We start from the raw sequence: 25,745 nt of genomic DNA, 5'->3' as shown, positions 1-25,745 counted from the left end.
ACAAATCTACTACATCTACAGAAAGAACGTATGCAATAGAGGCGTTTCCTTTTAGGAATTGAATTACATCTGTAGAGCTTTTAGTCCTGAAAGGATCATCCACTTGCAATGCTTTCAAATGATTTAAAAGGGACTGGCTAACTAACTGCTGCCAAGAACCTTTCTCGCTTACGATGACACGGAACGGAATTCCTTCCTTGTGCGATTTTGCCATAAAAAACACTTAACGAAACACCTTTACAGTCACCTATTGCCTTCACTAACTTCGAAAGGTTAAGTTCTTTGCAAAGTGCTATTGCTTGTTTCTTGACTTTTGTTGCCTTTTCTTTTACTTGGACTAAGTTCTTTGCTACCGCTTGTTGTGCCTTGTCATTAAAAATACCTGCTGAGAAGCGTCCTTCCTTGTCAGACTGTAGAAGTTGAAGGTCATTTTCTTTGAAAAAGTTTACGACGGTCCTTGTAGGGTCTCTGGACTTGCCGGTCGCCACCTTGTTCGCTGCCCTACCAAGTGCATCAACTTCTTCCAAAAGACATCTCTCCTGGTCTTCACTTGTGGCTTTCTTTGATAGGCGCCTATTTAAGGCCAAAAGTTCATGGGCGGGTATGCTCGGTTCATGGCTATACTTCGGCCCTTTGTCTAGGACACGGGTGACGCTTGTGCAGGACGAGATCACTGGGAGAAAACCAAAAGGAGTGCAAAGTAAAGCCTGAGAAAAAATTCGTTGCACGTGCCGAAGGTGTTGTTTGCGAAATACCTCTATCTTGTGGCAGGACGTACGTAGGGCAGACGGAACAATGCCTAAACGAGCGGTTAAAGGAGCACAGCAGGCAAAGGGAGGACAGGGACACTTGGTGTTACACTGCCGTGGGTGTGCTCCTTATCTTAACACCGCAGTCTTGTTTTGAGACAATGATGGCTGCACGCGTGAGATTATGGAAGCTGCAGTTATGAATAGTGATGATTGAGTGCATCAGCTCCTTACAGTCTCTTTTGTTATCTGCCAAAGAAATAAGTTTTCTTGATGAAAGCTGCTAACCAGTGCTTAGTAACGCACACATGTTGGTATGATCAAGTCATTAGTTGTGTTCTTCCTTTTCTTTTTGTCTATTTTGCTGTATATATTCAGAACACCGGCCATTAAACGTTAGTTGGAAGTAGCGCCTGTTTCGTTCCGGTCTCTGTGTGCTTTTTTTGTAGATTCTGCGCTAAAGAAACTGTGTTTGACATTGCATTCCTTTTTATTCTGGCAACTGTTGAGCAAGCGCTTCTTTACTGCTTCACAAATTCCCTTGAGCTTATCCTTAGCTGAAAACAGGACGTTGACCTGGAACTTTGATGCCACCTTCTTCATACTATGGAAAAGGAATGGACATAGGGGATTACGGCAACCTTGTTCCACGTTAGCTCCTCAGGCTTTTTCAGTACTGGTTGCATTTTAGTTGCCAAAGTAATTTGTTACAAGCCAGCAAAATAATCGATTCAGGGTACCTTGCCTCATTTAATGTGGTCACCTAATTAGTCACACCAGGGTCCTTCAATACTTTCTATCTGGTCACGAAATTTCTGCATAACGCTGTGGGAGAGCTTCATATAGCGGTCACTACCACAGCGCTGGTGCAAGTAGAAGGGAGACTGAAGCAGACTCTGTGTACGCGTGCTAAGGTCGACTGCCTGTATCGGCGTGTGAGTATTGTCAACACAACGTGCAAATGGGCGCGCTGTTTTTATGCAGTGTTCAGAAACTTAAACGCGAACACTTTCAAAACAACTACAACGCCTTGTTTCATTTCCAGGTTCAACTGCGTTCGCAACAGCGGTTTAATTCATAATTCACATTGTACACTTGGATTGCTCCATCATTAGAAACCGACTACAGAGCAAGTTCACGTTGCACTTTTATGTAATTGTGCGTAAAAAACCCGCATTTCAAACTAGCAAAGCTAACCAACTGATTAACTAACCAGACAAATAGGTAATTATAAACTATTTATCAAACTAATAACTAACCAACCTAACTTAATAATGTAACAACTTAGTTCAACAATAAGTAACGTAACAAACTACAGTAACAAAACCAACTCAACCAATAAATTACATGACAATAACTAAGTAATACACCAACTAAACTAACTAAATAAATAAGGTAACTAACAAAAATAATTAAATAAACTAACAAAGCGAACCAACGATTCACCAAGTTATCTAACTGAAATACCACAATTATTCACTAATAACCTACCTAACTATAATACCTAATACCTACAATACCTTACTAACTGATCAGCTAATAACAAACACACTGAACTAGCTAACCAAATATAACTGACTTGTCCGATTGACTAACTAGACAAAGTGCTAATAGAGACAGCCGGAGGAAACAGTTTGCAAGGAAGGCTACTAGGGCGGAGGGGTGCGACTTGAATCATAAAACGGTGCCGTGTATAATTTAAACACCAATGCATTGCACAATAAATTATTCTGCCAAAAGTTCCCATTACATGTTCACTCTACAAACATGGTGAAATGAATGTGGAAGAGGAGGCGCCTTTCGTCGCGATAGATTTGCATGATCGTGCAGCCCGACCATTTGGCGTTCTGGTGCCATCTTCTGTCCCTGTACGAAACTTTCAGGGAAGTTTCATGACCCGATGAAAAGTATTGAAGGACCTTGGTCACACACTGCAGCACAAGGCGAGGACAACTCTTGGTTAGCGCAGCTCTAAGGGCGTATGTAGCAATGCCGTGCCTAATCAGTTTAGAATGACTAGACCTGTAATCAACAGTGATGGTCTATATAGTGAATGATCATGTGATTGCTATGCTTTACATGCTTGATATTTCCTCGAAATGAACTTTATTATTTGAAAGCCAGCGTCTCATAGTGTCTCTTCCTGTTTACTCTGTCCGTGTCCGGTCACGCTGTTGCAACCATGAAGCTGCACCAACTTGCCAGATTTTTCATCCTTATGAATATTAGTAGAAAACATTTTTGAGAGGTGCCACAACAAGCACTTTTGAAAAATAACCACGTGTGTGTTGGGTGCTTCTCGACATCTGACCAGAACCATCATTTTCGCGCGTCGGGAGAGACCTGACTCATGACTGAAAAAGAGTAGTGGTTGAAACGAGAAAGGGAGGGGCCCGATTTTTGTAAATGAGATTGTGTGAAGCCAGCAGGCAATGAAGCCAAAGAATGTATAAGGTTTCTACTCTTGGACGCTGTACTCTTATACTCATTTTTACTCTTATACATTTTGCTTTACTAAGGGGCAGTGTGGTCCTTGTACGTGAAAAATCGTAAAGTATAATTTTTATAACTGATATTTTTAGTATCTACAACTCTTTTTCCACTATTTGGTAACATATCTCGCTTTACGGATCAATATTTTGGTCAAGTAATAACCATAATCCCGTGCCCCTCCTATCTTGAAGGGTTTGGGCTAGTTGGTTTTCCATGAGGCTGTTTGGTGTAGCGCAAAGCAGGACATGGAAGCAACAGTGCTTGTCCTCCTTTCTCTGTGTCCTTCGTCCTGCTTTGCATTACACGACACATCGTGAGTTTGTTTGTAATTTTCATGGAAATAATTTTTTATATTCCTTGTAGTCTGCCAGCGTTGATATCTAGGTATTACGAATTCCGGCCTACTAGAGGTAGACAGGGGCAAGTCGTACGTGTAAGATGAACATTTATAATTGAAAAAAAAACACGAAACAAAACGCTAAACAAACAATGCACATGCGTTGGAACACTCAAACCATACAATATATACAGTCTTACTCAGAAGTTAAGTCCTGACCGTTTACGTCTTGGCTTACTTGTAGTGGTGTCGAGGCTACTCGCCCGCGCAGCGTATGTCCGTGCAACGTGGTTAAGCCTGGGCTGGCCTCAAATGGGGCATGGGACAGGGCCGGCATAGCAGCGGCAACCTGCACACAAGCGCTGTCGCCACACTCTGGGGGTGGGTCTCCCCTCCGGGCCAGGCCTTGTGTTGCCGTCTCCATCCAGAGCGTGGCTGGAGACACGTCCGCATTAGCCCAAGGCCAAGTCACCCTGCCACCTGGTTCACGCCTTCCTTCTTGTTGCAGTCTGTTTCCACTTGTCTCGAGGACAACTTCGCTTGTTTGTTGTCTTGCTCTTCGTTGTCGTAAATCCACGCTCAAATTCATGACTATTTCTAAGCACCCAGATCAGGTAAAATAAAAATTTCTTGCAGTAGAAAGCTGCATGTATGATATGTGGTATAATACAAGCAGCTGTTAATGTTCTGGCTTCAAAATTTAATTTTGCTGGCTTCAATATTTAATTTTGCTCTATTTCTTGCTGCATTGTTCCCACATTGTAAAAAGTGATATTGATCACTTTTTAAGAACATGCATTATTTCATTCTTGACCCACGCACTAAAATGAAATTTTTATTTTCCCATTTTCTCACAATACAGGCCCGAAAAAATAGTATGCAGTATTTAATTAATTATATTGAACTCGTGAAATCACTGGTGTTCCACAAGAAATATCTGAAGTCAGCATGGAGAACTAAAGTATGCATATCCCATTGGGCAATGAAAGTCCGGTGGACATCCACTGGCCTGCCAGTTTTTGACATATGGATGTCCGTCGGAGATCCAAGCGGTGCCTCCAGACCCGACATGCCCGATAATTTAGACAGCTTCGCGGCACCACCGTGTTCCCCATAGAGTCAATGTATTAGAATGTCTCAAATTTCAGACCCAGGAACCCTTTTCCGTCCTATTTCCGGACTTTGTGCCGTGATCGGAGGTCCAAAACGACATTAATGAAAGCCACCACCACCGTCATTTTGATGATCTCGCCGCCTCGAACCGGTGCTCTCGCACGCAGATCCGCTAGCAGCCGTAGCCACCACCTCGGCAACGCTAGGCCTTGCTGCTTCGATGTTCGCTATTAAGGTTCTTGCCGTCGGTGCTGTGTTTTTCATTGAAAAAGTCGCAGTTTCACCCGAAAGGCGAAGCATCAATTGCGATAGCAAATTAGTAGAGAGCTATACGGAGTAAGGATAGTAGTTTTATCGGCTGTATAAACTTGGACACATTCACTTATTAACTGAATTAACAAGCATGGTGTCAGCGCGCACAAGCAAACATGAATAGATCACACTCGATGACCGCAGACAACCTCTGTAAAAATGCTGGCGTGAGGAAGCGCGGCAGCAACAGCGAGCAAAGGTTCGTGCGGTCAATCGCCTAAATGGAAACTGAGCAGCGAAAGCACAGCGCATACAAAGGTAGGAGCCGTGTGCAGATCGCTTTCAAGATACGGTGCGCGTGACCGCCCGCCGCCGTGCAAAGTACTAGTACGCAGTTACTGGCAGAGTAGAAGCCGCACCCCCTCCCTCCTGCGCAGCCTTCCCCCTTTCCTTGTTCGCATGCGAGATTGGGCCGCCAGCACATCGTCGCCCCTCTCCCTCCCTCCGATCCCCCCACGGCCTTTCGCATACCGCATATGGTACATACCATATACCGCACATACTGTATATACAAATACCGTATACCACACATACTGCATACGGCGCACGCACCACATATACACATACCGTATATCGCACACGGCGCGCGGCGACGATGTTATCGCCTTTGGACTTTATCAGAACCTCACGGGGACGGCGGCGGCAGAAATCCGCTGGGAGTGCCCATATAATTGCTATCGCAATAAAATTTGCAGCTGTCAGCAGCCGCGCACCGACTCCGCATTTGTAATCCATGCGATTGGCTTCGATGCTTGGAAAGCACGGCGCGTTGCATAATGCCGATTCCTGAAAGTTTTACGCTGCCAACAACCGCGCTCGTCGCTCGTCCGCACCGTCTCTTATCTCCACACGGCTCTGACCTTTATGCGCCGTGCATTCGCCGCTCAATTTCCGTTGAAGCGATAGACCGCACGTACCTTCGCCCGCTGCTGCGGCGTATATATTGTCACCTGTAGTAGTGGGCATAGGGCAAGCGCAGAGACGCAAAAAGAAAGAAGTGCGCGTGCTAACCGCCCCGCTCGATAGCCGCCTCTCGCTGCCGTTTTCGCCAGAGCCCCAGCCGCTCCCAATAAACGTCGTCAGCCCCTTTTGAAGACCCGTGGCAAAGTGGTGGAGGTGCGGGGTATTTATCGCTCATGCCACAAACTCCTCCTGGGAGCAGAAGCACCAGCCCTGTGTTAGTCCATACTCCCGTCCATCGGACCAGCCGCAGGATCCGGGGACTGCCCCCTGAAGACACCGTAGTGCTTCAGACTACCTCAACCGGTATGGAACGTGCAATGACGAACCGGTATACACTTCAGAATCCGCTGGCGCCGAAGTCGTTCCATGGCGACATCTTCGAAGACGTCGAAGACTGGATGACCGACTTCGAGCGCGTCGCCGAATACAACGAATGGGACGACGCGACTAAACGTAGGAATGTCTACTTTTGCCTCGAGGACGGCGCGCGTACATGGCTTCAAAACCGTGAGGAGCAACTGACGTCGTGGCGCGAGTTCCGCCGTCATCTACTGGACACTTACGCCAGTCCTGATCGCCGTGAACGAGCCGAACGAGCAATTCAGGTCCGCGTCCAGCTTCCCAACGAAAGCGTTACCGCGTTCGTTGAAGATATGACGCGCCTCTTCAGACGAGCAGACCCTGGAATGACCGAGGACAAGAAGTTGCGTCACCTGATGCGAGGGGTGAAGGAGCAGCTCTTCGCTGGTCTGGTGCGCAATCCTCCGCAGACTGTCGCCGAATTTCTATCCGAGACGGTCAGTATGGAGAAGACGCTTCAGCAGCGCCCTAACTTTTACGAGCGGCAAGTGAACGCGACTACGGACATGTCCACGGCCATCGGAAGCCACAATGACAACCTTCGAGACCTCATCCGCACCGTTGTGCGCGAAGAGATACTGAAGGTTTACGGCACCCCACAAGCCACGGTAAGCTCCATTGCGAGTGTAATAAGAGATGAAGTGCACCAAGCGCTCCGGTCCACCGTTCCTTTTTCTAACACCGCGCCTGCACCTTCTGTACACCACCGTGCGACCTACGCAGAAGTCTTGCGACAGCCTGCTTCGTCCCCGCCGCTGTTTGTTCAAGCCGCTCATCCGGTTGCACTCCCACCAGCCCAACCGGTGCCATACATCGAGGAACGACGCACGCCTCCACCGTTTCCCCATGCCGCTTCTCCGGGTGTGCTTCCGCAAGAGCGACCAGTGCATTACGCCGATGATCGACGCATGCCCCCTCGGAAGTCAGAGGTTTGGCGCACTCCGGATCGCCGTACTCTGTGTTTCCACTGTGGTGAGGCAGATCATTTGTACCGCCAGTGCCCATACCGACGCCTCGGGTTGCGGGGCTTTTCTGCCTATTCGCCGCCACCCCGACTGGGCCAACGACCTCGGGACATTGAGGATTATCTGGCTCAGCAACGCATGCCACCGCCTACCGGGCGGCAGTCACGCTCGCCGTCGCCAAGGCGATTTTCACCATCGCCCCAGCGGTATTCGAGCGGACGGTCGCCAAGTCCCCGTCGGGAAAACTAACTACAGCGACCTTTGGGGGCGAGGCCGCTGGCAGTCGACGCGCTGAAGACCTCCGATCGACGCGAGTAAACAAGGGTACCGGTACGCCATCAACTGAACGGAATGACCGGCTTTCGCTCGACATACCGGTGGTGATCGACGGTTACGCGGTTAGCGCTTTAGTGGATACCGGAGCGACTATTCTATATTAAGCGGGAAGATGGCGACGTTTCTGAAGAAAGTAATTACACCTTGGCATGGCTCGCAGATTCGTACGGCTGGCGGTCACGTCGTTACTCCACTGGGAACCTGCACGACAAGAGTTCGGATTCGAGGATCGACATTCTTGGCGAGTTGCCTTGTCCTACGCGAATGCTCCCGCGACGTCATTGTCGGAGTTGACTTCCTGCAGGAATACGGCGCTGTTATTGACTTACGGGGCGGTGTAGTCACCTTCTCAGCCGACCAAGCAATCGACGCAAACGACGACAAACGACGTGATGACGCGCTACGTGTTTCCACCGAAAGTGTTACGCTTCCTCCACGAGCCAGTGTTCTAGTCGAAGTGATGTGCGGTGGAATGCGCGAAGGTGGAGTGGTCGCAGAAAGTAACTTAGCGCATCTACTGACACAAGGTGTTTGTGCGGCCAGGAGTGTGCTACAGCTTCGTGATGGCCGATATAAGTTGCTAGTCACCAACTTTAGTAATGAGCATCGACACCTCTTCCGCGATACTTCGATAGCGTTTGCCGAAGAAGTGGAACACGTAGCTGAATGTTTTGCCCCTGAACCAGTGAGGCTGGCTGACAAGTCACTGGGCACCGTCGACATTAATCCCGAGTTATCTAACGACAAACAGGCAGCACTGCACGAGCTCTTGCTTGAATTCAGGGCATGCTTCGCAAGCTCGTCTAAGGTACGCCAGACTTCGGTTACAAGGCACAGGATCATCACATGCGACGACGCACGCCCAATACACCAGCAGCCTTACCGCGTGTCGGCAAAGGAACGCGCGGCGATTCGTACGCAAGTACAAGAGATGCTTGAAGATGGCGTGATCGAACCTTCCAACAGCTCATGGTCAGCCCCTTTTGAAGACCCGTGGCAATATGCGCTTGTGCCAGCGTTTTGACAGTCGTTGTCTGCAGTCATTCAGTGTGATCTATTCATGTTTGTTTGTGCGCGCTCACACCACGCTTGTTCAATCAGTTAGTAATAGTCGGGCCACATTTTACAACGCACGCTACACATGCAATGCTGCCCGGGTCGGCAGTGCAGCGCTACAGGCGTGTCCCTTCGCACGCGCTGCCCTCGGGAAGCGCTTCTCATCAACACCACCGTTTCACACACGCCTCCTCGTGGTCATCGAGTCTCTCTTCATGTCGGTCTACTTACGCCGCAGCACACCTGCTTACTTAATCAGCTCATGTTTACTACAATTCATATTGCTACCAAAGCCACTCACCTTACTTCGTATGACATTGCTGTGTTGCTATCGCATTCATTGCTTCGCCCTTAGGGCGAAACTGTGACATTTTTTTCAGTTATTTGTTGATAAGGTACAAACTAGCTTTACATCCCGTGTGATTTACGTGTGCTACTTTTAGAGCTGCTTTGTAGTTGTTTCTTTATGCTCAAGTATTTGTTTTTGCTATATATTTCATGCCTCTTATGCACATACATAAATTTTTATTGCTATTGTGTTGTTACTAGAACTTGTATTACCGTTACAGTTTCCTACAGTTGCAGATCGATCAAAATTCTTTTAAGTTGCTTGGCAAAGAGAGCACAGAATCTTCCACAGAAATTTCACCTTGGAACATAATGTTGTTGAAAGCAAAAGTTTGCTAATTTAAATGTTCTTAGGATGGCGACCCGCTCCAAAACTCACTACAAAACAACAAATTTGTTGCTTCGATGCTGCTCCAAAATATCGTATTTGCTGCTCCAAAACGGCCCATTTGCTGCTTCCAGTCCTGCTGCAAAACATTGGAGCCTGCTTCCAGCTCCGATAGTGCATGAAGCTGTGAGCAGCGGTGCACAGCCAAGCAGGTTCCCGCTTAAATCGAAGCACAATGCCAACACTGTTGCTTCCAGTCCTTGTTAAGTCATTGTAGGAGCAGGTATTTATCACCTTTTTGTGATGCGGCAAGCATATCATTTGAGAAAACTTAGCAAAGTGTGTGCTGACGAGTGACAGGGTAGGCCCGTGTGCATTAACAGGCCCCTAAAGATGGGGACATGTCAGCATTTGTTCGCTGTTGTGGCCCAATAAGCTTACGAGGAGGCCAAAGCCCCTCGAGATGTATGCACAGCTTTTTGCCTGGTCCTTTCTTGCAACATTAAATAGACACTGTTACTATAATTATTATTACGTGCCAGGTCTAATCTGCCGAACACTGGTGCATGCTGGGCAGAGCACCAGCGCTCGTGAGGATACGAGCATCTGCAAGTGATTTGATGCGACACCGATGCACAAGAGCTTTGCTTATACTGCCCTCGTTCGGCTGTTTTCTGCCGCAGCTAGCCTGCAAGACGGCTGGACAATGCTCAGGCACCAAAGTCAACACCTTGCAGCAGTGCATCACAAGCAAGACAGATAAACAGCAACACAGTTGGCTGCTTCATTTGGAGTAGTTGGAGGATGTGTCCACGGGAGCGCTGCAATTCAGTATCCTCTAGAGTATTTGGGCAAAATGTTAGTTGCATGTATCATACAAATGAAGCAAATACTGTGCAGATGGTTGCAGGGCACCTGAATATGCGTCAAGTGGTGAAATGTGATTGAACAGGCGTGTAGCATAATTGGCCCCTATGCAGAGGCTGGATGGACCCCCCCCAGCCATGACTGCCCGAGGGAACCCCCAGCAGCAGCAGCAGGGCAGTGGTGGGGGTGACCAGGAGCCGCCCCCTGCCAGCAATCATGAGGAGGTGAGTGTGGGGTCTGTGTCCGGGTGTCGAACTTCACTCCGTTCCCATTTGGGAAAATAAAATACTATAATGGGCTTGCGAAATTGTTCAGCAAATTCGACTTTATCCTCTGCCTTGGCTGCTCGTTGCGCACAGACTGTTTTAACTGTGTAAAGGAATTCAATTTTGAGGTTGCTACAAGTTTGTGCACCAAGGCAGGCATTTTAGACAGTGGCACTGTGGTAGTGTGTGTGCAGAAAGGACAATGCACAGAAAGCAACTAAAAAACATGCGGCACAATCGTGCAATGCACAAGTACAGTGGCATCTCGTTAAATCAAACCCCAAAGGGAGTGGAAATTTACTTGAATAAAACGGTGTTCCAACTAAGGGGAGCCCCTAGTATAGTGCCCAATCGATGGTGTGGTACAGCGTGCAAAGCGAAAACCGTCAAGGAGCTCGCATTGAAAAAGTCTTATCTTTCTTGCATGAGCGCGCGACATGTGCCTGAAGAAGCTTAGGTTTTGTACAAATTGCAAGTGCAATAAGATTGTGCCTCTTGCGCCGTTTTCTGTGGGTGCAAGGGATACGTGCGAGGGTGAGCCAAGAAGGATGCTGGCTTGACACACGCCGTACTCCTGCGCACCCAATCGTGGAGAGCACCGAGGGCTCCTGCGTACTATTATGGTGGAATTCCTGCTCCATGTGCACCATCCTGCTTCATTTGAACTTTCCTGCGCCATACTGCTCCATCGCCCGCCAATTGCACCAAAACTAAAGCCCTGCGCTGCACTGCGCCATACAGGAAATTTTGCTACAAATAAGGCCGGCCACTTTGGCTAGTTTCGGTTTCAGTACTAGGCAAGCTCGTCTTTTGCTGACTAGTTCCAATTCTGGCTACAATTTGGCTGTAGCAATTTTCAAGAGAAAAGCTGTTTAACCCAGCCGTAATTTGTGGTGCGTATCAAGAAACTACCAAGAAAGAAAATAAAATAAGCTTTCTTGCTGAGGTGGGATTCGAACCAGTGTACCCCCGCCCCGGTCCCAAACCGAGCGTCGTAACCACTAGGCTATACAGCTACACTTGCAGAACATGCATTTATGCGAACCATATGATTGCGTTCGACCGTCGTCGTCTTCGTCCACAGCTGGCACATTCGTACGCTCGTGCTCTGCGAGGTGAAGAGGTTTTGCGCGCTATGAGAGCGAGTGAGCGAGAGAGAGAGCCGCATTCACGGAGCGGGTCTTCTGGAACATGGTGTCGGCATTGGAACGCGCTGTCAGTGTTGCAAGCTGCGCTATCCAATGCGTAGTGACGTTCGTAAGTCCGAGACACGCGGAAAGAAATTATCATCATCACGAGTAATAAGAAGAAAAGTTTGCACACACTTCCAGAAAATGCTGGGCTATGGTCGCCCAGCTTCGCTGTTTCAAGCGTTGCGCGGCCGAGTGCAAGGCTTAAGCATTTTTTTTTTCAGAAGCGGTTACCCTAATGCGGTGGTTGGTGAAGTTGGCGGCCACTATCATTGTGTGCCGGGAAGATCAAGGACCGAGAAGTGGCCAAAAATTAATACTATTCTCTTGGTATTTCGTATAATGGGCAACTAAGCATACAATTGCCAAAGTGTAAGGGTCGTTTTGAGCGCACCAGCTAGCGTGTAGTCAGCTGTGCGGCGTCGGAAGTGGTCGGAAGCGAGCGGTAGGCCTTTAGCCTTTTCTCCGTGCTCGCACGTTTTCATTACTTGCCTTTGTCACGATTGTGAAGTGGTATAAACAGGTGTTGCGGCTCAGTTTGTAGAGCGCACGTGTAAGAGTTACGGCATTCTAGGGTTTCAGAGGAAGCTTTAGCTCGTGGACTCCTATCTAAATACATGGGAAAGGAGAAATAGTTTTTTTCGGCAACCACTGCAAAAAATTTGATGAGATTTGTTGCATACAAAAGATAAAGTTCAAATCTAGTGACTGGTGGAAGCAGATTTTTGATTTAGGCCATAGATCTTTTTATAAAAATTGTTGAACATCGCAACTTTTAAGAAAACGAAACTGTATAGCTTACAACTTTGTAAATTGGCCATGAAAAACGATATCACAATTCCGTAAATTGAATCTCATAGTACATCTAAAGCAGACATAATTTATGTTTAATATGTACACTGCTCTGCATTGTACCGTTATGTGTGTGACTTTTGCGAAACCCTTGTAAACAATGTACAAGTTCACGTAAGATATAAATTGATAAATAAAATTTTTCCGCTTTGGATGTTCTAACGGATGCAGCTTACAGAACTGCGATATCTGTCATGGTGCAGAGCTACAAATTTGTAAACGTCGTGCTTCTATTTACCGTAAAATTCCGAGCAAGCGCCCCCACCCGTGCAAGAGCCCCCCCTAACTTCACTGCTAATTTCAAATTTCCGCGCCGTACCGGGAAAGCACGCCCCCCCCCCCCCCCCCCCCCCCCCTCCCGCTCCGCACCAACACTGGCCTGCCACATCCAGTCCACGAACATAATAGCAAATTTGGCAAATTGCACTGGTGCGCATCGGGGCGCCCCAATGAGCCATTTCATCAAATCATGGTCGTACCCGGGCGCCCGAGTGGGCACACGAGTGCATCGGGGCGAACTGCGGCTGGCGGTCTGTAGTTCACGGACCGCCGGCCGACGGCGAGATCTGCCTCTCGCACGGCACAAAGGAGTTCCCTGCGGCACAGCGACATGACCATTCGGCGAGAGAGGAGTGGTCGCGGCTACGCTCTGGCATCGCCGGCAGCTTCACCGCTGCTAATCACTCGCCACCGATATCGTCGCTAGGCCTTTTTCAGTTCACTTCGAATCTGTAGCAGACGACGCTTCAGCACGAACCGCTGACGCTCCCAAGCAGCAATGTTTTGTTACCGTCGTTGCCGCTTTACCCTCTCCTCGCAATAATTTCACACGATGAAGTAAACATGCTGATATTTGCGGCGCCACTAGCTGCGATGCGAGCATGGCCGAGCCGCGGTTCGCTGTCCGCTGTCGGTAGCCATGCACTGCAGCTGAGCTTCACTTGTATCGGAACTCTCATTAGCGCTAAACGTTTCACCGTGGACATATGGTTTTTAATAAAGTGAACATTATGCGTCACTTTACTCTATAGCGGATATAATTTTGCCTGGAATAGAAGCTGCATAACCAATAACCAATGTTCGTGTCGCCGGTCGCGGCAACGCGCCGGTGCAGCGTCGATGCGCTCTTTTTGTAGTTCTCTCGGTGGTTTTGAGTAACGGTGGTTTTGAGAGTGATAAACACCACTAACAAATCTTTGGCTTAATAAAGTTCATGTTGAATAAAATTTTAATGCTATTCCCACTGCGCTTTTTTTTTGCGGGAAAATTTTGTCGTGGCCATCTTGAATTTTGGTGCCGTTCCGGGATGGCGCCCCCCCTAACTTTGCCGGTAATTTCGACTTGCTCCAGGGGGGGCGCTTGCTCGGAATTTTATGGTATTTCTTTTTTCGACCTTCCCAATTTTTTTGAAAATTCCTTTGAAAAAATTCAGGCATAAAGCCAAAATTCCGCTTCCAACAGTAACTGGAATTTAACTTTCTTTCACAAATGCAACAAATTTCATTAAGATCTGTCCAGTGCCTAGCACACCAGTGTTCCTTATGTGCATCAAATGGTGCAAGGCGATTGAGCCTCTTTTCGTAACAATGTTATCAGGTTGAACATTTTAAGATATGATGCATGCTCCTCTAATGCAAAATAAAGCCTGATATGCCCCTTCGATCTCTTCTGAAATGGTATTTTAGTTGCTCCAAGACAAACTATCAGTTTCACCCCTGTCAGATGCTAACTTGGCTGGGTATGTGCCACTGGTAATGTGCGAGTCTACAAAGACAGCTGGAAAGCAGTCTGTACATAAATGAAGCAAAGACTTACTCGAGCACCCAGCAAGGTAATCTGAAAATAAAGGGCAAGTGGAATGCTGCAATGATGAAACGCAACAAATATGAGGTGGAGTCTGGAAAGGAGTAATGGTGCCAGGGCTAACCTTTGCAAATGACATTTATGCTTAAAATTGTATATCTTGTCGGGGTTAGAAGTTAATCAAGGATTGGTAGGCTGGTTGGCTTTGCGAGCCCACAGTAAAACCACAAATGAGGCAGTGCAGGGTGACATGGGTTGGGCCTCTTTTCAAGTCAGAGAAGTGCCGAGCAAAATTAGTTTACTCGGCACTTCTGGATGAAAACATGGATGAAAATAAGTGAGCGGCTAAAGTGTGCAAGTATCTGTACCTGAAAATTGTGGACACAGAATGGAGGAAGAAGTCGGGAAAGTTGGCAACCAAGTACAGGGTAATTGAGAGTGTAAATAGACAACCAGGAGTCATCAGAAAGAAACTGAGAAACAGAGACAGTGACTTGGAGGCAGAGAATGGAAACAAAAAAGACCATGGATGTTTACAAGAATTAGAAGGGAAAATCTGTATAATAACGCAAAGGGCATTGCCTTGTTATTTGAGGCTTGAGCCAGTTGCCTAAGGACAAAAACATACTGGAGCAAATATTCGGAACTAGATGAGGGATGTGTATGCTGCAGCAAAAATCCAGAGACCACTCAGCACATCCTAATAGAATGTGAAGGGATTCACCCCGTGAGAACCATAGGTAACGTACACCTTCCAGAAGCGCTTCGATTTTAAGCGGACGGAACCGTCAACCGGTCAGCAGTCGAGATAAGGAAGAGACGTTCGGAGTATTGGTGGGAAAAGAAGCAGGGAAGAGATCCATATGACCAGATGACTTACAGGCATACTAGGTAGCAGTACAAGGTAGATAAAAAAAGTTTTGAACAAGAGAAAAAAGGTCAAGGAGATGTATACAAAAATGCTAGAACGAAATGCATGGGAAATCTTGATAGAACGAACTTCAAGGGACTGCGGCAAATTATTTGTTATTCGGAAAGGTCGTTATAGTGAAAGCCCCAAAATTAATCATTTTGCCCATCAACCCATCAGTTTATCAGTTGACACCGTATGAGCTATCCACAAAAAAGTTGCTGTTAGCTCTTGGCCTTCATAGGTTCTGCTGCCATGCACCGCCGTATTTAGAGTGGCACATTCAAAAGAGACGCTGATGCCGAGAAAGCCACCGACAATGAAGAAGCTCCATGTTGCTTTTAAAGCGTAATGTTTTGTTTGTTTGTTTGTTTTTTACATTCCTTGCTATGGACATCGCAACTTTCTCGCTCGAAGTGGACACCTCAACTATTTCAAAGTGCAAGTGCGTGTAAACGACACTGTCCGGAAAGTGCGACTGTGGGGCATCCACGAGGTTACATTTCTCCGCACACGTAGCTGGTACAGCTGCAGAAAGAAGCACGAAGGAAAGAAGAGGTGCGCGCAGAAGGGTGAAAGAAGGAACAGACGTGCCGCCGTTGCTAGGCGACACTTGTTTGGGCAGAGCATGCACTCGCAAAACCTGATGTGGCGTTGCCTCCGCACTATGAGGGGGGCCTGTCGGCACTTTTTTTTCTCCGGCGCCATCTTGGGTTTTGCCGCAACGTCCGCTTTTTGTGCCTTGTCGTCTGCTAGCCTACTGTTCCGGCTACTGTAAAGGATACACTGAAATCTAAGGATTCCAGATTTTGGAATATTAGTTCGTAGTACTGAGGCGTTGTTAATATGACATGGAAACTGAATAACGATCGTTATATTGAAAAGTTCGGTATTTTGAAGTTCGTAGTACTGTAGTACTGAAATATTTTTACAATGAAACTGTAAGCCGTCAGCAGGGGATTTGTGAAAAGTTTGTTAATGTGGCGTTCGTAGTAACGAGCTTTCACTTTTTCACTGCATAGCATACCTAAGTAACTGAAGCAGGCTAGGTGACTATTTGTCACCGCGTCGTTTCAAAGCGGATGCCAATAAATCGTCATCATCTCAAATTGCTGAGTGAACCCACGTCACAGGAGTTCATTAGCAGGCTGTGCCACAAGTGCACTGGTGTGTGTCGCTTTGCAATGAACGCTTGTCATGAATGCTCAGGGTCACTGAGTGTGCGTCAAGTGAGGGTTCGCCGGCACTGGTGCTCTTGGAGGCAAACTTCTCGGCAGTGCCAATAGAAGATGCAGCATGTCCAGAAAGAAGTGCGAGAGAGGCATTGTTTGCATGGCAGCCATGCATTTCGCACTTGGCAGTGGCGACGCTAGGTGGTTCTCTTAGGGAAGCACGGAAAAGGATGCAGTGCGCACCTCATACGTAATTCGTTTCCATGGTGGCAGTACATTGGGTCGTTATATCTATTCAATGCCAAACACATTACTGTCCACAGACATCGTGAGATGCGTTTTGCTGCAATTTTTTCGCAGTTTGAATTTACGGCACTTACATAGGACTTTGCGGGGCCAATGGAGCAGTTCAAATTATCTGTCAATTCGTCAAAATTATCTGTCAGATACTTTACCGAGTTTATTTATTTCGGTGTGCTAATTTTAAGCATACATTTTAAGTATTCATAGTGAATAACTTTCCAGAATTAAAAAAAAAATTTGTTTCTTGCATAACTTGCTTGGATGAAAGCTATTTACTGAACTATATATAGCGTAATAAAAATTTACATACGAAAATGATGTAGAACAAAGAGCGCAAATTAGCAAGGATAGTGTTCTCACCCAATTTTATATCAAATGGCAACATTGCAAATCTAAGAGACAGAAATACATCTAACTACTAAAAAAAAGAAACATTTATAAAAATGTTTGCTCTCTACACCTTGCTGGCAAAAAAAGAATTACAGTGACAGCATAAGTAGGAGCAGTGATATTGCATTTCCAATACGGCATCATCATCAAAATAGTGGTGTTGAGAAAAAAGCCAAAAACCATTCACAACTGATATATTGCAAGAGAGCTTGAAACAGTAGGCGCCAGGTGAATAATCCGACTGCATCTTGTCTCTGTGCTATCATTTTACACTTTTTTTTCTGTCCACTATGAGTACCTGAAAAGGATTATCATATAAACTGGAATATCAGTTGAGATGTTTTCATGAAAAAAGCAAGCTAAAGTCACCCCGTCATCTTATGTAATGGTCTTTAGCTGAACGTGAGTCGTCTGTGTGGTGTGCATGTATGTCAAAGCGGCATACGTTTCGGAAGTTTGGCATTTCGGAAAAAGCATGCGGTATTGGAGAGCGCAGAAAGGAAAGTGCAACCCATGCAAAACGTCATTTCGTGGGTGTGGTGCGGTTCATCCGCAGCTTGAGAACACACTCGCGGACTTTGTGTGGGAACTTGATGCACGCTCTCTGCCGGTGGCCAAGCCGTGGAGCTTGCATGAGAAGCTAGGCTCTCAAGAGAAGCTCATGGGTGCGTCACGTTAGAGGAGCAAAGGATCTTCTCTCTGCCTGCCTGAAGACCCCGGGGTGCCTGCAGAGAACTCCCTTGTCGGTGGCTTGGTGCTCCCGGCCTGGTGTTTTTTGCCAGACGCCATGGTGCAAAATGCGTTCAAGAAGTGCTGCATCATCACCTCACTCGATGGCTCCGAAGACTGTGGGAGGCGGCCAGCGACAAACGGTCATCTTCCAAGGACAGTGCTGCTACTTCCGACGAATGTGAGTGAGCGGTAAATGCGTTTCGGCGATTCTTGGTCGTCTTTTTTTTCTTTCCTCTTTTTTTCACCTGAACTTAAGGGGTCAACCTATATTGCCAATACACATTCTGGGGCCTTCCATTCTCCACAAGCTCCATCCCGACGTTACTTCATCGCAGTTCTCGCAAACCAGTCAGTTTTGTCGCAACTTGATAATACTGATCGCTCTATTCTAGCTTCACAGAACCACTGCTCATATTGCACGAGAGAACGCTGAGAAGACTGTTGACTGCTGCAAGTTCGAGGAAAAGGTACGGAGCAGGGGGCTCTGCGACCGTGGCTGTCGCATTATCGGCAATCGGAGCTTCATCGAAACGCCAAATGTTTCACTCCGTGGATGGCATAGATGCAATCTTGTCGAGCGCGTTCTTATTTGATCCACTTCTTCAGTTACGACAGCTGATTCTTGGACAACCGGAGCTGGCATGGGGAGATGTCTGGTTCGGCAGAGCAGTCAAGGCGTTGACGTTTGTCGGCGTTACGGCATCAGTGGCGAGCTGCTGGGTATACTGTGACGATGAAATCACTTTCAGAAGTTTCTTGCATCTTGTGCATTTCCGCCCGTTAGATGCACAGAACGAAACTTTGTTGGACCTGCAGGCGTATCCTAGGTCACACTTTAGAGACCAAGACAAAATGGCGGATGTTTTTCATTGTTTCTTCGCTTGTGGTCCTTGGAGCCAATCACAACTCACCATCTTGATCAGGTGTTCAAACTGGCCACTAGTAGCATGTGCGGCGCTCTATGGAGCTGCCTGCGCCACTTGTCGTTCCAGCGGTCGCCGCCAAGGGGGTGCTCGAGTTACCCCTCCCAAGTCTAGAGGGATGCATGCTTACAGCACAGGCGCGCGTGTTGTGCAAGTGCTTCGCCAGCGTGGCATACTTAACTTTAGGTGATAGCTGATTTATTGCAATTTTTCTGATACTGAGAATGTTTATCTGCGCTTCAGCCGACATTTCAAAGCTTCTATTTACAAAAGAAGCAGCGGCCTCAAAACTGGTGCACTATGCGGTTCCTCAGCAAATAATTACTTTTTCGCGCATTACTTTGTTTTGTTGACCATGCAACTGCAATGATTCCACTCCTGCGCCAACTGCGCCAAAGTGCGCCAATTGGGATTTACTGCGCCATCCTGATACAATCGACGAAAATTGCGCCTAACTGCGCCAAACAGTCTCGGATTTGACGGCGTCTATCGCCAATTGCACCACCGGGGAATTAAAACGTTCAACGTGACGATAGGGCGAGCCTTAGTTGCAACCTTAGCTGCAAACAGGAGACGAGAAAGCTCTAGCGCGTAGGTCCCAATTAAGGTCACTGGAACTTGGAAAGTACCGCAGCCCTTTTCTCTTAGCCGCCGCGCCGCCGATTGGTCAGTTGCCGTCAGGTGATCACTTTCCACTATAGATGGCGGATCTAAGCCGCGCCGGAGGAGATAAGCAGACAGACATCGCTCGCACACGCCGCGCGTACGAGTCATCAACGAGGTCAGATTTTGCATTTTGTATAATTTAGTGTATATGTAACTTTCGTAGACTTAAAACAAAACGAAAGGAAATGCCCGGGTGCTGCACGTTCGGCTGCAGCAACCGCCGGGAGTCCAGGAAAGCGCTTTTCGCGATACCAGTTAAGCGGAAAGAGCGACAGCAAGCGCCGTGCTATCTCTGGCTTCACCGGAAAAAGACCGACAAGTTCACTCCCACTTGGTGAACTTGTTGATATCGCAAAGCTGAGAAGCTCCTTGCGGTATTTCATCGAACTCCCTAAATGCTATAATGTGATGGAAAAGCTTCTTCGCGCATTTGCTTTGAAGACTGCGGTTTGCCTTGAGTAAACAAAGCGAGGAGATGTTCAGAAATATGCAGAACCGAGCAAAATGTGGCTCGAAGAGCGACGGAATACGGGCGGCTGTGTCAAAAATAATGAAGTGTAGTGAGAAAACCATTGCAATAAAAATCGATCGACCTGTCAATGTTGAAAATTAAAATATAGATTTTCTCGTGTGTTGTATAAAACAACACGAACATGACCTGGTTAATTCTGTTTTAGCATCCCTTTTCTTGTAGGGCAGTCAGGGACCGTTTATTTTCGTAGAAATAGATCTGTATGAAACATTTCGTGCGCGGTTAAATCAGTAGCCACGTTAGAAAGTGATAATATCCACGCGTGTAAACGATTTTGTGGCAGCGCTTGATACCTAGTCATCCGAAAAAAAAAATCTTGTGTGACACACGAGCATCGGGCATTTAGGTGGCGCACAGTTGAATGCTTCACTTTCCGAGTGCAGTAGCCAACCAATTTTCCGGACTTCGCGGGGACTGAAAAAATCGAGCAGTCCGAAAAACTCCCTCCCCCCCCCACGAGAAAAAAATTATGAGGCTTAAGAAAAATGTCGCAATTTCGCCCAAAAGGCGGAGCATCGATTACGATAGCCAATTAATAGGCAGTGATACGAAGTAAGGATGTTAGTTTTATCGGCCGTATAAAGTTGTAAATATGCGCTTACTAACTAAATAAGCACGGTGTCACGCACGCACAGGTTACATGAACACATCTCGCTTGATGACTGCAGGCATATTGACCTTCGCGCTGTCTATTCTCTCGCTTCAACGCGAACGTCGGAAAAAAAACAAGAAAAAAAAACGGGGCATACGAAGCAAGTGGCACTCGGCGCACGCCCTTTGTACCCATCGCAGATCGCGGGCGCACACTTCGGCCACATAGCAGATCGCTTTCAAGATACGGTACCTGCGCGGCAGCTCCGTCGGCAGCCGCAAGAGCTGAATGCAACTCCCCACCGTCTCCGCCGCCTTCTCCCCGTGCCCCGCGAGCGAACGAAGTCCGCACGCGCCTCTGGCCGCCTTTTTCTCTCGCGTGTGTGAGAATAAATTGCGGTTGCTGGCTGACCCTCGGAAGCTTTCACCCGCACACAGCGTACGGACCGAACGAAAAAAAAAGAAGAAAAGCAAGTGCAGCTTTTTAGAACGTTTTGTCGGCCAAGGAAGAGCGGGCATGGCCTCGGAGACGAGGGGATAGCGTGCGTGTACTAATCTTGAAGGCTATACAGGGGGGCACTGGAAGCCAAGAAATCCAACATGGCGGCCTCCAAGATTGGGTAGCGTATTTCCAGTTGCTAGTAGATACAGCGCTCGACCGCTGGCGCCACGCTGCGCCGCTCGCGCGTACCATGTTTCTAGCCGCCGCCGTTCGAACGGAGGAGGCGTTGACGGAGAAAACGCTGGGCCGGTGGTGACTAGCCTGCTGTTGGGATCGGTGGTATTATAAACGCATCACTGTTTTGATGATCCAAATATAATCTCACTATCAGGGAGGGAGCAGTCTACCTGACTGGAGCAGTATTTTTTTATTTGGGGTGTTGCTACGCTGCGCTCCGTAACACCCCAAGGACCGCCGCATCGCGTCGGCGCCCGGCACCACGGCTGCCGCCGTGGCACCGGGGTTCAAACGACCGCGCTGGCAAACAGAGAGGGGAAAAAAAGGAAAAGCGTGATATTAAGAAAAAAATTCTAGCCAGGACGGGATTCGAACCCGCGTGCGTATGATCCTGAAGCGAGCGCAGTAACCACTCGGACATATAGCAATGCTTCCGAGGCTTGCATTCATGTGAACCATATGATTGCGTTCAAAGCGCCCTCGGCGAAAGAAACCATCTAGAAACGCGGTACGCACGAGCGGCGCAGCGTGGCGCCAGCGGTCGAACGCTGTATCTACTAGCAATTGGAGTGATGCGATCGGGTAGCGTGGCTCGGAGCGAGCGATTTAGTCCGGAAAATCGAACATTGGCACCTAGATTTGTCCGAAAAATCGCTCGCGAAAATGCATTGGCTCTATGGGAATCCTGCCGGTACATCTATGAAGTCCGGAATATCCAATAAGTCCGAATTTTTGGAGTCCGAAAAATCGGTCGGCTACTGTACTTGTAATTTACATCGTATCTAGCTAAACGAAATGCGGTTTTGTTTGTGGATTTCACAGGGCCCACTGCGGCAGCCATCGTGCTGTTCTTCACTGTAGCAAGCCTAGAAAACTCTAGGAAGAGCTGCTCATCTTTTCCGCGCAGTGTTGCCTGCGCAGTGTTGCCTGCGCTCGCTCCGGCGGTTGCGGTACTTTCCAAGTTCCAGGTTCCAGTGACTTTAGCAGTGCCACGCACGGCGCCGACGTGGCGTCTGCCTTGCAAGGCAGCTCGACGGCAAAGTGCGGTTTCTGCCGAGGCTCGCGGCTTCAAGGTTAATTGGCGATTCATCGGCGGACGTTATCTACTCCGGAAACGCAGCTAGTAGCTTGTTTGAAGCGCAGCATGACGTGGTTATAATAACTGCGTGCCGCCAATGTGTCCATCATTTTTGTTTCTAGATATTACCGATGACATCTGGGAAAACTAGCAATATACGAAACAATATCAATTTGTGTCTTTGTGTGTCGCATGCACACAAGTGCATTTTTTTCTCCACGAGATCTGCAATAGATGGAAATGTTTACGAAGCTTCTCCTGAGAACATAAGAATTATTCAGGTTATTGAATGTAAATTGCAACTCGCTTTTTCGAAATACTTCAGGATGTGAAAAATCAGCTGCTCCAAGCTGCTCCAAAATGCCAAATTGCCTGCTCCAAAGTGCTCCAAAATGAAATGTCTGATGCTCCAAAAATTGCTCCAAATCATAAGTCCGCAGTAGCATCACTGCAACTGAGAAATGGCCTGATTATCCAGCATGAGCATAGCGAGCATATTTATGCTCTTTCATTGAGCGTTCGTGTGTGCAGTAGCATGAAAACTTCAGTGTCTACCTAAATCTAAGTACATGCAAAAACACCCGTGTACTTAGATTTAGGTGCATGTTAAAGAACCCCAGGTGGTCCAAATTTCCGGAGTCCCCCACTACGGCGTGCCTCATAATCAGATCATGGTTTTGGCACGTTAAACCCCATAATTAATTACCTCAAGAATGTGTACTCCTGTCTCGGGTATGGCAGCCCACTTTTCTAAGTTAATAATCATCGCAGTCACAGCTAGGACCAGTAAAGCGTGGGAGTCGCTCATTGATTTCGGGCACGCTAAAGGATTGCCACCAGTGTTTGCGCAGCAGCTGTACGCGATGCATACCGTGGTTGTAAACCTGAAACTGGCGCAAAATTTCGTAGATTTCTGCAGATTTCTGACCATTCCAGCATGCCTAACGCTTGACGTGCCATTTACAAGTATAAATAAATGTTTTATTTTTCAGTCTACATTTTTAACGCGAGAGCGTTAAGGGCCCTGTGACGCAGAAAATTTGGTGTCGGCGTGATTGTTAGGATAAATTTCCGTGTGTATTTAGGTATATGCCACGCCGTGCTATCGGACACGTAGTATATGCAGGTTATATTGCCACACCATTCCACCACTAAAGGTGCTTGTCTTACATTCTCGACATTTCTCGGAATTTTGAGAATGACATCCCACAGACAAATGTCATAATTAAAGGGCGAAACACTAACACAAACCTGAAAATGGTATAATCTATTATCTTAGCTGTGCACTACCTCTGGGCCGCGGCCTCTTGCCCATGCAAGAGGCCGCGTTTCTACCAGAAAGGTCGCGTTCGTGCATAGCATTCACCGCCAGCGTTGCCCGGTAAACATTACGGTTACATTAGCTGTAGTTTCCGGGAAGGGTGAGAAGCAGTCACGGATATTTGAATGCTATCGCGTTCCACTCTTAAAGGCGAAGCTTAAGCGTCCTCCAAGTTTTTACGTCTATTTTTTAGTGCAAGTGGCAAATTTGGGTTCGGAGTTACGAAGATATGTTTGGCAGCTTTATTTTAGAGCAGTCCAGATATAACAGTGATTGCTTATAATGATCGGATTTCTCGTTCTTTTTGATATCATTATAAGTAGATTGCTCTCTAGTTGTCTTGGTCTGCGACTGGAACCGGTAATGGTGCATAGGCGCGTGTATACTGTACTTGCACAAATATAATACAAGTAATTTGTTTTTTCTAGATTTCTGGCCTCAGAACGTTGCATTACATCGAGACACGAATATAATGTGTTTTTTATTTTATTTTTGCCGCAATTCTCAACAAGGGCTCAGATTGCCACAATGTTGACGACAACGGCTCTGAATGGCTGCCAGTACACTGTCGCGTACTTTGGCTGGAGACAGTGCATGCGCATGGTGTGTAATTAAGGAACCCATGACAGGGGACCCTTTCTACTCTTAATATGCTTCACCACATAACGAGATGATACAGCAACGGAAGTGATTTAAGGGAACCGCTCAATTTTTATACCACGCATATCAGACACGCACACCTCAATGCATGTCCCAATTTGAAGCGAACAGAGTTAGGCCTACGCTGTCTACACACAGATGGCTTGGATTTCAATCCGACTTGGCTAGCTACCTACTAGTACATAATGGGAATTATGATGCCAGCTGTGCTGCATGACGCAGTTGCTTTTTTTGTTTTTTACCGCTGGGGTTGGGGCAGTATTTTGGGAGATTTATGGTCGTTTCCGTACAATGGGGAGGATTGGTCGGAATTTGGGAGCCTCCCAAGTGAAATCGGGAGAGTTAGCAAGGTATGCATGGCTCGCTTGTTCTACATAGGATGATAAATAGGATGGCAGGGGTGGAGTGGAGGATAGCGTAGACATCAGTGCCACTGCAGTCTGTAGTGTTTGAAGACCTAATAATAAGTTGCATGGTTTACGCAGAGCACCTAAATTTGGCCCCTGATTTATTGATTGATTTCACATAAGGTTCTGAAATCCTGATAATTCAGAGTTTCTTAATTCTAATCGTCAAATAAGTAGAAATGCTCTGTTGGTGCCAGCGAAGCCATATTTATTTGAAGATAGTTAAGCTCCTGTGAATTTGAACGCTAAGAATGGTGCATTGGTTATTTCGAACAAAATTTCTCGCTCCCAGGGACTAGTGTTTGAACAAACCTGATGTGATGTCGAAAAACATGTCGATTTTGTTACTGCCAAAGCCTGCCGCGTTTTGGGCTTCCTGCGTTGTAACGCCAAACATTTTCCTGTAAAAACCAAAGAACTGTTATATTATCAAATGTTAGAAGCATACTTGAGTATGCTTGCAGTCTGGGACCCGAAATCTCTACTTGACATACAAAAGCTAGAAAGAGTTCCGAATTTGGCTGTTCGATTCGTTTTTAATGACTATGGTAGGTTTTTCAGCATATCGAGTGCGAAAAACACTTTGCGCTGGGACCCACTTCAAAAACGTAGGGAAGTTCTTCGGTTAAAATTTTTTCATAACATATTTCATTCAAGAACTGGAATTGACCGAACCCAATATATGTGTTCGTCCGAAGAGACCATTCGCTCAAAGTTAAAGAATACAGGTGCCGGACTGACCTCTTCAAAATGTCTTTCTTTCCCAAAACAATTTCTGACTGGAACAAATTGCCTAAGTGTCCATAACATCAAATGACTCATTTTATTCCTTGCTGTGAAATTTTTACGTTTAATAATTTTGTGTTTTTCCTATCTCAATGTTATTTTTTTTTTCGCCGCCTGTGCACGGTAGTACTTTGTGCACCTTTTCCTTCTTTCTGGCACTGTAATGCCAGAAATGGCGCTGTGGGTACTGTGATAAATAAATAAATAAAAGGAGAAGAGCCCCCTAGTGCTCCACATTCGGCACGCTGGAGGACTGC

At 47.0% G+C, this 25,745-nt stretch overlaps 1 protein-coding gene across 1 annotated transcript in view; it reads left to right on the top strand.

The window, feature by feature from the left end:
• The window catches only part of LOC119441555 (probable ubiquitin carboxyl-terminal hydrolase FAF-X), a 141,374-nt gene that overhangs the window by 54,034 nt on the left and 61,595 nt on the right, over positions 1-25,745 (top strand). Inside the window, exon 3 of the mRNA XM_049662784.1 lies at positions 10,341-10,466. Within this exon, the coding sequence (XP_049518741.1) occupies positions 10,365-10,466 (102 nt within the window). The 5' untranslated portion in view covers positions 10,341-10,364. The remainder of the gene's footprint in view (positions 1-10,340; positions 10,467-25,745) is intronic.

The sequence above is a fragment of the Dermacentor silvarum genome, chromosome 2 (genome assembly GCF_013339745.2).
Source record: "Dermacentor silvarum isolate Dsil-2018 chromosome 2, BIME_Dsil_1.4, whole genome shotgun sequence".
In the NCBI taxonomy this organism is placed as follows: domain Eukaryota; kingdom Metazoa; phylum Arthropoda; class Arachnida; order Ixodida; family Ixodidae; genus Dermacentor; species Dermacentor silvarum.
This window is presented reverse-complemented; position numbering and strand designations above follow the sequence as displayed.